Below are 13,197 nucleotides of genomic sequence, written 5' to 3' on the forward strand. Positions count from 1 at the left end.
TTTGAGAGAGAGAGAGAGAGAGAGAGAGAGAGAGAGAGAGAGAGGGAGGGAGGGAGAATGAGCAGGGAGGGGCAGAGAGAGAGGGCGACATAGAATCCAAAGCAGGCTCCAGGCTCTGAGCTGTCAGCACAGAGCCCAACGCAGGGCTCGAACCCAAGAACTGTGAGATCATGATCTGAGCCAGAGTCAGATGCTCAATTAACTGAGCCACCAGGCGCCCCTAAGCTTTTTTTAATGTTTGTTTATTTATTTTTTTTTTGAGAGAGAGAAAAGAGACACAGCATAAGGGGGGGAGGGGCAGAGAGAGAGGGAGACACAGAATCCGAAGCAGGTTCCAGGCTCTGAGCTGTCAGCATAGAGCCTGACTTGGGGCTCAAACTCGGGAATGGCAAGATCACGACCTGAGCCAAAGTCAAACACTTAACCAACTGAGCCGTGCAGACACCCCAGGTTCAGTCAGTTAAGAGTCCAACTCTTGATTTCAGCTCAGGTTATAATCCCACAGTTGCAGGACAGAGCTCCACATTCGGCTCTGCGCTGTCTGACTTCTCTCTCACTCTCTCTTGCCCCTCCCCGCTTGTGCTCTCTCTCTAAAAATTAAAAATTTAGAATAAAAATGGGATTAACTCAAATGTCACAATACTAAGTCCAAGGAAAAGAATTGCCACTAGTGCAAAATGAGAAATTAAAATGAGAATTAAAAGAATTAAAATTTTCACTCAAAAGTACTGACCATCAGAATTGACATCAGCAAAACAGCTCAGTGGGAAGCTCCAAACTTTCATTCACCCCTACCCACCTCCCACCCAACACTGGAAAACAAGCAGAAACTGTCAGAACCAATTTGTGACAATTCTACAAGACAGTCAGAAGTCTGGGAACCACCAAGTGCTGAATCAGGAAAGCAGCACCATGGAACAGTAGGCAGGTTTTAGATTCTGCTGCCCCTGCCCATCCCCTCTGGAAGGGCAGCACCAGGCCTTGGTTTTGAAGCACAAATGTCTTAGAGCATAAAAGGCCTTAAAGTAATATCTTAAAGTAAAACATGGTCTTCTAGTGGTGGCAGCCTGGGCTGCGGTGTGGGGCTGTTTTCCTGGCTCTAGGAAAGAGAGCAGACTTTGTTCACTGTTTACTGTGTACATCTACTCTAACCTGTCACAAGTCACCTGAAGGAAGGGCTGACACAGGCACTCCTCTGGTGTTTCATTTAACTCAGAACTCAGGCTGAAAAAGCTGGAAAACACTGCAAGTTAAGTAACAACCCTCAGAACCCGTGGCAAAAGATTAGTCTAAACATACAGTATGTTGCCTAGGGCAAAAGCTGGGGAGAGTTTCTCTAGGAAATTAGGACACTCAAAAGTAACAGGTCTTACTAACAACTTCAGAATTGCACACACATGTCCAGGGTGAGATGCACGCTCATACAAGATCTGAGAAGACCCTGGGTTTTCACCTTGGGCCAATTCCCTGGGCACAGTGCAAGCCTGACGGAGAGCTGAAGGAGGGCCCAGACACAGAGCCAATTTGCAAAGAATGGGAGATAGGAGAGCTGCTGATGTTCAGGAAATCTCTGTCAAAACACCAGTTCAACACAAGATATGAAACAGGACTTCATGAACTACATTTTCAAAGAATACGGTCTTTGGCAATAATAGTTCAGATAAGTCACTAGGCAAAGAGACCTCCTACAGCCTTCAACAAATAAAAAACAAACATTAGGGAAGGAGGAGATTGTGATTTCCAAAGTTATTACATTATAATAGCCACATGTCCAATTTTCAACAACACAATCAGAAGGCACACAAAGAAACAGGAAAGCAAAGGAACAAAATAAATGAATAGAAGCCATCTCTGAAGAAGGTAAGACATGGGCCTTCCTAGACAGACTTTAAAACAACCATGTTAGGGGCACATGTCTCAGTTGGTAGGGTATGCGATTCTTGACCTCGGGATTGTAAATTTTAGCCCCAATTTAGATACAGAGATTACTTAAAAATAAAATCTTCAAAAAAAGTGTTTTAAGAAAACAACAACCATGTTAGATGCTCAAATAACTAAATGAAAACAAAGAACTAAAGGAAATCAGGAAAACTGCACATGAACACAACAGGAATATCAACAGAAAAAAATTATAAGAAGGAATGAAACAGAAATCTTGAAGTCAAAAAGTACTGTAATGGAAATGAAATTTTTACATAGGAGTCCAGGAGCATGTTTGAGCAGACAGAACAAAGAATCCACAACCTTAAAGACAGGACAACTGAAATGATCAAGTCGGAGGAGCAGAAACAAAAAGGAAGAGTGACAAGAGCCTTAAAATACTCACGGGACATCAGTAAGTAGACCACATACACATTATGGGAGCTTCTCCCACCCCGCCAAAAAAAAAAAAAGGGAAAAGGCAAAAAGAATACTTGAAAAAACAATGGCCAAAAACATCCCAAATCCAATGAAAGACATAAACCTACATATTCAAGAACACTCCACAAACTCCAACTAAGATAAATTCAAGGACCCACATCAAGGCATTATAATTAATCATCGAAAGACCAAAACAAAACAAAAAAACCAAAACAAAACAAAAAAACCTTGAAAGCAGCAAGAGAGAAGGAACCTGTCACATACAAGGACTCAAAAAGGTTAATGGCTGATTTCTTATCAGAAACCATGAATGCCAGAAGACAGTGAGATATATTTAACATGCCGAAAAAATAAAGGGAGTCCTCCAGGTAGAAATGGAAGATCACTAAACAATCACTTAAAACTGTATGAAAAGGGGTGCCTGGGTGGCTCAGTCAGTTAAGCGGCCGATTTCGGCTCAGGTCATGATCTCACAGTCTGTGGGTTAGAGCCCCGCATCGGGCTCTGTGCTCACAGCTCAGAGCCTGGAGCCTGCTTTGGATTCTGTGTGTCTCTCTCTTCCTGGCCCTCCCCCACTCACTTTCTGTCTCTCTCTCTCTCTCAAAATAAAATAAAGACATTAAAAAATAAATAAATAAAACTATGAAGAAATAAAGCTCTCTAGTGAAGGTAAATACATGAGAAAACATAAGTTAGTATTACTGTAATTTTGGTTTGTAATTCTGCTTTTTATTTCCTACAGGATTCAGAATACAAACTCACAAATAAACCATAAATATGTTATTGGGAGGGGGTGCCTGGGTGGCTCAGTTGGTTGAGCACCCGACTTCGGCTCAGGTCATGATCTTGTGGTTCTTGAGTTTGAGTCCAGCATCAGGCTCACTGCTGTCAATATGGAGCCTGCTTTGGATCCTCTGTCCCCCTCGCCCACTTGCCTGTGCTCTCTCTCTCTCAAAAATAAAATACACATTAAAAAAAAAGTGTGTGTTTTTTGGCACACAATGTATAAAAATGTAATCTGTGACAACAGAAAAAGGAGGAAGGAGATATAGAAGAGGAAAGTTTTTGAGGTTGATATCAATTCAAAATAGATGGCTTTATTATTTTTTAAGGGACTTTAAAAAAAAATTTTTTTAATGTTTTATTTATTTTTGATACAGGGAGAGACAGAGCATGAGAGGGGGAGGGGCAGAGAGAGAAGGAGACACAGAATCTGAAGCAGGCTCCAGGCTCTGAGCTGTTAGCACAGAGCCTGACGCAGGGCTCGAACCCGCGAACGTGAGATCTGACCTGAGCTAAAGTCGGAGGCTTAACCGACTGAGCCACCCAGGCGCCCCTTGATGGCTTTAAACTAAGGATGTTAAATATAATCCCCATGGTAAATACAAAGAAAGGATCTTAAAAATATACATAAAAGGAAATGAGAAGAGAATCACAAGAGTTTACGAAAGAAAGAAAGAAAGAAAGAAAGAAAGAAAGAAAGAAAGGCCAGAAAGAGAAAAGAAAAGAAATGAAAAGAAAGAAAGCAACTAAACAGAATCAGACAGTGAGGAAGAAAATGAGGGATAACAAAGCTGTGAGACACAAAGAAAGATAGCAAAATAGTAGAAATCTTTCCTTCCAATAATTACTTTAAATGTAAATGGATTAAACTCTCCATTCAAAATACTTAAGACATTTACATTTTTTCTTTTAAAATATTAATATTTACTCAGTAATTCTCCTGTATCAGGCAAAAGCAATCATACAACAACCCCATGAGGTCAATTCAATAATATGTTTATAAAAGAGGATCCTGAGGTTGGAGATGAAAACAGCCTGATCACATGTGGAGGAGGCTCTTACCTCCCTGTCCAAGCAGTACTACGACACTGTTCCAGGAGCCTGATGGACATACACTGATGAGTGCCTGCATTAATAAGTCTTTGCTCTCTTCAATATTTCCTACGTGGAGAGGTTTGTGGAAACACAGAGGGAAATAACGAGGAAGCTCTGAGATGTGGTTCTTAGATGAAGACCCTGGAAAGTTACCCTCCATAGAACAGAGAAGGGATCTGACTGACCTAGTACCTACTGGACACCAGGAACTGACATACTCAATGAGGCTTCTCAACAATAAAGTCTTTTAAAATCTGTTATTCAGTTTTCATGTTTCATTGAGTCCCTTTTAATAAATGTCTTTCTTTTATTTTTCACGATTTTATCTTTTACAGCAAAATGGCCTTGCGGTCAGTAAGTTTTGTGGTGAAAATGTTTGAACCCTGGCAAAAACATAGTATTGTTAAAACATCACCCATACACTCACAGCATTACTATATTCTGAAAAAGACCAGAAAAACCTAACAGTAAGTGTCCAAATTACTTGTTTAGGGTTTTCTATAGCCCATCTGTTCAAGTAAAAATCAGAAGATGAAATTCAAACTGCCAATTATTATGACAAAATACCATGAGAAAATGACACCTGACAGCAGTCTTTCATAATATGGTTGTGACACTAATGCCACACTCCCTGACATAATCAGTTCATTTTTTGGGGGGAGCACCTGGGTGGCTCAGTTGGTTAAGTGTCTGGCTTCGGCTCAGGTCATGATCTCACGGTTCATGGGTTCAGGACCCACGTCGGGCTCTGTGCTGGCGGCTAGCTTAGAGCCTGGAGACTATTTCAGATTCTGTGTCTCCCTCTCTCTCTGACCCTCCCCTGCTCGCCCTGTCTCTCTTTGTCTCTCAAAAATAAATTCAAAAACATAAAAAACAATTTTTTTTAATCAGTTCATTTTTCAGGAGAACTAAGACAAAAAAAAAAAAAAAGGTAACAACCCCACCAAAACAATTCAGTGCCTCCCCCGCTTAACTGTAAATGTTTTCAGAATAATTTTATCAATCTAACTAAAGCCAAAAGATATGCCTACGAGTAAATATTCCAAGAGAGAGAATATTGGACTACTCTACAACCTAGGTAATTAGGAAGGTATTTTGTGCATGTCCTTCCTAAACTGCAAAAGTGATTCCACACCAGGTCTCTCCACCTCAGGCTTCATTTTATTTTTTTAATTAATTTATTTATTTAAATTCAAGTTAATTAACATATAGTGTAGTACTAGTTTCAGGAGTAGAGGCCAATGATTCATCAATTACATACAACACCCAGTGCTCATCCCACCAAGTGCCATTCTTAGTGCCCATCACCCATTTAGCCCATCCCCCCCCATCTCCCCTCCAGCAACCCTATTTGTTCTCTGGGGGGGGGGTTTGTTTGTTTCTTATTTTGAGAGATAGGGTGCGTAAGAGGGGGAAGGGCAGAAAGAGGGAGAAAGATAATCCCAAGTAGGCTCCACACTGTCAGCACAGAGCCCAACATGGGACTCCAACCCAAGAACCTGGAGATCATGACCAGAGTGGAAATCAAAGAGTTGGACACCCAACTGACTGAGCCACCCAGGCGTCCCTGTTTTCTGTATCTCTTATGGTTTGCCTCCCTATTTTTATCTTATTTTTCCTTCCCTTCCCCTATGTTCATCTTCTTGTTTCTTAAATTCCATGAGTGAAATCGTGTAACATTTGTCTTTCTCTTACTGACTTATTTTGCTTAGCTAACACACTCTAGTTCCATCACTTTGTTGCAAATGGCGAGATTTCATTCTTCTTGATCACAGGCTTCATTTTAGAAAGGTGCTACGGCACCTGGGTGGCTTAACCCATTAAGTGTCTGACTCTTGATTTTGGCTATCGTCATAATCTCGCACTTTGTGGGTTTGAGTCCCATGTCAGGCTCTCCCCCTCTCTTCCCCTTTCTCCACCCCCCTCAAAAATAAACACTAAAAATTTTTTTAGAAAGGTGCCTGCCACTGAATTTGAAACAAATGCTTTGGTAACTTAAAGGTTCTAAATAGGTACCATTTGTAAAGATCCTAAGATTCACTCAAGATAGCATCACGAGTAATATCCATCTGTTGTTATCAACTGCTATAGGACTGTGCTGGGAGGGGCTCCTCCCCACTACCGACATTTGGGGCTGGGTCATTATCTGTTGTGGGGGGACTATCCTGAGCATTGTAAAATTTTTAGCAACGTCCCTGGCCCACAAGAAGCCAGAAGCAGCACCCCTTCCCAGTTGTGTCAACCTAACATGTCTCCAGATGTTGCCAAATATCCCTGGGATGGGGGAGGAGACCCTGGTAAGGACCACTGTCCTACTGATACCTTTCAGCGGATAAGATACATGATTCTGCTGCAAATGACAAACTGCAGCAAAAGCCAAATAATGCCTAAAACCCCTAAGGAATTCTCAACAGAACATCAAACACATGCTCTAAAAAAGTGCTTCCCAATCCCCCCCCCCCCCAGTGGGCTCCTCCTGGGATGACAGCAGCAGCACCTTGTGTGGCACTAAAAATGCTTCAAATCACAGAAATGGCGATGTGCACCTTACACAAGCCCTAGTGTACGGCTTCCTCAGCATGTTTAAAAAATCCTCATCAAGAACTGGGACCAGAAGTGTGGGAGCTGACTTACTATATTATGTTATTTAAGATATTGTAAACTGCCCCAAAACCCAAAAGAAAATATGAGCTATGCAGAAATGTTAAACAGATAAGAATACTATCCAAAATGTTAACTGCTTTCATTAAAAGCTCCCTTATTTTAGAAAGCGTCTCTTCTTCATTTTCAAAAAAAACCCTTTCTCCTGAGCAAACCAAGAACTGTTGCATTTTCACAATGGAAAAATCTGCTGTTACTATAACAGCCTCATCTCCTGGACTATTTCCACCAACCATGCACGAAGCTATGCAGAGCTTCTGCAACTGAGGATCAAGATGGGGGCCGCTGGTACTTGGGGGAGTTGTGTCCGGCTGGAGCCCCACCACTAAACAGGATCAGCCCTGGAGAATGTTCCCATAACAGCAATGTCCTAAACCAGCACTTAGTGTGTACACGTATGTTGGATACATATCGAGTGATGACCGCTCTGTGCCATTTCCAGGGGATGCAAACACATCTAGGACCTGTCCCCACACCATGGAAGGCCAGGCAAGCGAGGTAAGTCATGGCACAAGATGATGAGGAAGGAATATTTTTGCCTCCCATAGCCTGACAGGGCAAAGGGGCTCTGGCCTGCTAGTCCTGAAAACAGGCTCCATATTTGACTACTAAGGGGTCCTAAGCACCACTACCAGCCTGGAAAGCACTCACTCAGGTGACATTAGAGGCTGGCGGGGGACCACAGCTTCAGGTCTTCACTGCTTCCCAGAAAGAAACCATAGCCCAAGTTTCAAAAGTACATGCAGTTCCTTATACTTCAATAAAAAAGCAGTTTTAGGGGCACCTGGATGGCTCAATCCATTAAGCGTCTGACTTAATTTCAGCTCAGGTCACGATCTCCTGGTCATGGAATTGAGACCCATGTTACGCAGCTCAAAGCCTGCTTGGGATTCTCTCTCCCTCCACCCCTTCTCTCTGCTCAGGCTCGCTCACTGTTGTACATTCTCTCTCATTTTTTTAAAGAGCAGTTTAAAAAATTAAAAAGCAGGGCTTTTTTAAAATTAATTTATTTGTTTTGAGAGAGAGAGGAGCAGAGAGAATCCCAAGCAGACTCCACATGGTCAGCACAGAGCCTGATGTAAGGCTCAATCTCACAAACCATGAGATCGTAACTTGAGCTGAAATCAAGTCAGATGCTCAACCAACTAAGCCACCCAGGCACCCCCAAAAAGTACTTTTTCCTCCAAGTTTGTTTATTGTTGTGTGTGTGAGAGAGAGAGAACAGGGAAGGGGCAGAGAGAGAAAGAGACACAGAATCTGAAACAGGCTCCAGACTCTGAGCTATTAGCACAGAGCCTAATGTGGGGCTTGAACTCTGTACAGCGAGATAATGACCTGAGCCGAAGTTGGACACTTAACAGACTGAGCCACCCAGGCGTCCTGCAAAAAACACTTTTAAAAAGTAGCTCAGTGTATTGTAAATTGCAAAGTTCTTCAAATGGACAGAGAAGCCATCCTTAATTTCCAAAACAACAGTTTGGCCAATGGCATTACTGAACAAATATCCTTCAAATCAGACCACAAACAGGACACAAGTTTTATCTAGTTCCCTTTGCTGACTTTGCACCCAAAGCAAAGACACTTTTCCTCTCTCCCACCCCAAGCCCCAGCCCCAATCAAGAAAGGTTTGCAGTTGATGCTTATATTTTGGAATGGAACAGAACCAAAGCAGAAGTTGACGAGGGAAGGTACCCCCAGTAGACCTCTCCTGGCCTAGCCTGCTGGACAACACCAACCACACCCATGGGCCTATTTTTATGCTTAGGTGCCAGGAGGCAGGGCACAGCTTCTCCCTGTTGAAGGAATGTCAAACTTCACTCACTACTCTAAGAGGCCCTTGCTCGATTCACTGCAGGCATGTGTGCATCTGTACACAGCACTGAAGACTGCTGTCCTCTGGGAACGTTTCTACCCTCCTGTCACATTTTCTGGCACATGAGGTCCTCATGGGCCCCTGTACACGGGGACACTGTGATGGATGAAAGACACAAAGCCCCTGAGGCAGCAGGGCACTGACACAGGGCTGCTTGTGTCACACGTCAGACAGTTGCTATCCCACACGCTACACACCAGAGAGCTGAAATTCAAGCAGGCTGGGTGCAGGGCTGGGGTCCAGCCCCCGTGTGCCTGGTGCACCCTCACTGTCTCCTGATACAGCCGTCTATACGCATATGACCACTGCCAGTTCCAGGTCTTGCCACACAGGCTTGTTTCTCAAAATGTGTTACAAATTCAAATTATTTTAAATCTAAACCGCCTTAAACCACTCATTAAACACCAAAAAAAACCCTGAGTTTTTCATCAGAAGCACTACTAAACACTAGGTTGAGTAGAAGCTAACTCAGTTGTTGGGTTATTTTTAACTTAGTAAATTAACAATTACCTTAAAATAGCTGCCCTGCATTCCCAATATCTACAAATTAGTGATAAAAATGTATCTCAATTTAGCAAATGAAAGAACCTTATAGCTTTTAAAGAAAAGCACATAGTGGTCATTTAAAGCAATTAATTTGTACACTGAGCATTTTTCAAAAAGCAAACTCTGCCCCTCTGCTACGTATGTGTACACCACTACGCGTCACCCACTGCTGGGTCCCGGAGTCCAGCCACCTTGGACCCCTGCTCTCAGCTTTTTGTATAGAAGTCTCAGGTCACAGCCAACCCTGCAGCCCTGGAACAAGAAAACACGACAGACGTCACTAGCGGGTCTGCAAACATGACGTCCTTCTCCTTCCAGGAACCCTGTCCTCCTTCATACCTGGTCTGCGTCCACTCTTTGGGCCAACCAGGCCTTGCTGCGTCTCTCAGGGGTTCCTTCATCCACTTGCCCTAGTGACCCACAGGGTCTTACCCCTTCTAAGCCTACTCTTACCCTCCACCATCCTTACAATAGCCCCCCCGCCCCACAAATTTCTTACTTCCTCACTCCCCCTCACCCTCTAGCCCCACACCTCCAAGAGGCCCTAATTGCCAAGCCCATGGCTCCCCATGGAACATGACATTGGTGACATTTTGAGTCACGATCCTTTTCCTGAGGCCAACCCCTCTCTTGGTACTCTACTTATTCCCCTCTTTCTGATACTGGTATTCTCTGGGAACCGTGGTTCTGCTCCACTCATTTCTGAACACAAGCAAGTCACTGAGAGTTCCTGCAGTTCTTTTCTTGGAGTCTTCACCTGGAAAGCTCCAGAAGCCACTCCGCTCACCCCTCTCCAGTCCTAACCTTTAAGAATGCCATCTCTGATTTAGTGAGAAAATCTTCTAGTGTGACATTACCAAACTTAACCTGCAAGTTAAAACACTCCACGTAAGAAAGTAGAGCTGCATCACAAACTAACTGGCAATTAATTCAGCGCAGGAGCAGGATCACTTTTCCAAATAAACACGATTATAGTGTCACATGTTAAACAGTTTAGGGCAACAGAAAATTCAACTTGTTCTATGTATGTATGGCTATTAGATATTCTAGGATTTTTCTGATCAAAAATATGTCAAATGCACTTGACATTTCAAAGCACTTTAACAACTGTTAAAGACTCACTTATTTTTATTTATAATTTATACGCAGTTTGCTACCATGACAACAATAAAGGCAACAACACACCCAGACATTCCTGCCCAGCAAATCTTCCTAAAACACTTGGCTGCCCTTCCCACCAGGTCCCTAGACAAATAAGGGCCCGGTTCTCAAAGAGGACATTTTCATTCTGTCATTGACCACCTTGAAAATGCTCCCCAACCAGGCCCACGGTCCCTTTCAGCCTAAATTCTACCTCCTGCACCAGGCTGCTGGCCCAGGGACACTCACAAGGCCACCTCCACCTGCTCACTTCCAGGAGCTTCCCCTCCCCCACAGGTAGCCCAGGGCCCTTCCACTGATCCCACCCCAAAGACCTCCCTAGTATCAATAACACCTGCACCTCCAGCGAGTGAGACCCTCCCAGAGAGGAAAAAGTTTGCATTTCTGTACCCATAGCCCCACATCCTTGGCTGACAATCAAGATTTGTGGAAATCACCTGTTTGCTGGAAAACCACACACCCTGGAACTCATGTGCGCTCCCACACACACTCAGGATCCCCAGTGGACTCACCAACCATCATGGAAAAAACCACCTGTGTTCAGATCTTACCCAAACTGTTTAAGATACTCACAGGAGCCAATACACAGGATCACGGTCCTCATCTTTCTCTGTTCCCCCTAAATTAATACACTATTTGGTATTTTAATAAAATGGTGAGCCATACTTTAAATTATTTATGCACTCTCCCAAATTCTCTGTATGTAAATTTTTAACATTGACTACAAAATGGAAATTCACTCTAAAATTGGAAATGGACTAAAATCATGGTCATTCAAATAAAAGACCAACCATGGACTGTCTCTTCATATTTTTTTTTACTCTGTAGTGATTTTCAATTCAGTAGGCAAATCTGAAATAAGCAGTAAGAATATTCAATCTCTGCATAATTACTATAAATCACATTCTTTTAAACTTCAACTTGATTTTTTAACTTAAAAAGAACTCATAACATAAAACTAAGCTTAGTTTCAAGAAAAAGATGTTTAGAACGATTCACCTGCATTTAACTAGTACCAACTGTCTTTACACAGTTTCTTCCATTAAACTGTATGTTACCATTGTATACCGAAAGTGTAGGAGCGGTGCCTTACGAAAAGGGTAGTGCTACAAGGTCCTACAAGTGACCCTCTTATGTCATGCCATAAAATGCCAAAATCCCTTCTGTGAAAAAATTCTCAGGCCCATACGAAGGGCAGGGCTCTGGGAAGCCTTAGCCCCCAACTCTCCCCTGTCCACGAGCTGGAGGTGAAGGTCCAAAGCTCTGCCTCTACTCTCTTACTCATCCCTTCTTCGGGGCTCACTGTACCCCTCCAAGTCTGGTTTCTGTTCTGCTCCCTTGCCAACAGGTCAACATATGCCCATGTTTATTTAACATGCCAATGTAAACAGGTTCGGCTGAAAGTAAGAGAATTTTCCTTAAAAACCTCAAAACGCTCAGGAAAAAAAAAGAAAACCCTTTGTTGTGACATCAAGGTATTTATAAACAACAAAGTGTCATAAAAGGCAGCTGTCAAGCCCCTACCACTGGTTTCAGGCAGGTTACAGCGCGCGCGCACGCAAGCACACTCATACACTGTCTCCCTCTCTCTCTCTCCTCTGAAACACGCCCTGCAAGGTCTCCAGACCGGCTAAGCAACAGCACAGCACACGGACGAAAATCAAGGAATTAACAGCTCTTATCAGCATCTCTAGCAACCGAGAGCAGCTAAAAATTTTCAGTTCGTGGACAAGGCTCTACTTGAAAGGATGTAGAAAGGAGACCCTGAAAAATAATCAGCATCCTCTAGAGAGCAAGTTTGTTTTCCCAGGAAAGTAAATAATAACTTCATAAAACCAAAGAACCAACCTAAATCGTTTTGTAGCAAGACTATTTCCCACAAAGCTCACTTACCACCATGTGACCTTGTAATCGTTTCTAAATCAACTCACTTAAAAACAAAGTCATTAAAAGTATCCAATTTTCTCCAAATTTTAAGGCGCAGAGCACAGATTTAAAATGCATCCCGCTTTAAGAGTTTCCAGTCTACTGGATTACTAAAAAATACGACGGGGCGGGGGAGTGCTTGCGGCTCAAAACACAGACTCCTGAATAATTTCGCTACTGAAAACCTGCAGAACAAAAAGGAAGTATGAACAACCACCGCCGTAATATGCAGATTTTAAGTTAAGAAAACACATGTTACCCCAACTAGACTTTACCGTCTCTACAGAGAGCTACCTGCACGTCGGTTACGAAAAACACACGCAAACTCCCCAAACGCACAGGGGACTCCCGAAAGGGGGCACCGGTCCACGTGCACCGCCGCCCGAGCCTCCACTCGGGGAAGGCTAGGCCGAGGTCTCGGGCAGGGTGGCGGTCCGCGGTCTGGGGGAGGAGGCCGGGGTCGCGCAGCTGGGTCGCGCGTCTGGGCCCCGGCCGTGGGAGCGGGTCTGGGTCGGGATCTGGGCCCTCCCGGCCGACAGGATCGACAAGGCCAGGGGCGCCGGATCGGGGGTCCCGCCCCCCGCGCCCCCGGCCCACTCACACGCGCGGCAGCTGCAGTGGCGGCGCCCCGCGCCTCTGGAACACGCCGTCCACGAAAACGCCGTTCTTGCCGAGGCAGCGCAAGTAGAAGTCGCCGCCGGCGTCCGGCCCGGGCTGCGAGGACGGCTCCGGGGCCGCCCCGCCATGGCCGCCGCCGCCCGGGGGCGTGAAGATCTCGAGGTGGCGCCGCG

At 44.2% G+C, this 13,197-nt stretch overlaps 1 protein-coding gene across 1 annotated transcript in view; it reads right to left on the reverse strand.

The window, feature by feature from the left end:
- FOXK2 (forkhead box K2) overlaps window positions 1-13,195 on the reverse strand; it is a gene marked incomplete at its 5' end in the record, with an annotated part of 59,818 nt that extends 46,623 nt beyond the window's left edge. Inside the window, one exon of the mRNA XM_029927131.1 lies at window positions 13,008-13,195. Coding sequence (XP_029782991.1) covers window positions 13,008-13,195 — 188 coding nt within the window. The remainder of the gene's footprint in view (window positions 1-13,007) is intronic.
- Window positions 13,196-13,197: the final 2 nt, after the last annotated feature.

Source organism: Suricata suricatta, chromosome 17 (assembly GCF_006229205.1).
Source record: "Suricata suricatta isolate VVHF042 chromosome 17, meerkat_22Aug2017_6uvM2_HiC, whole genome shotgun sequence".
Taxonomy (NCBI): domain Eukaryota; kingdom Metazoa; phylum Chordata; class Mammalia; order Carnivora; family Herpestidae; genus Suricata; species Suricata suricatta.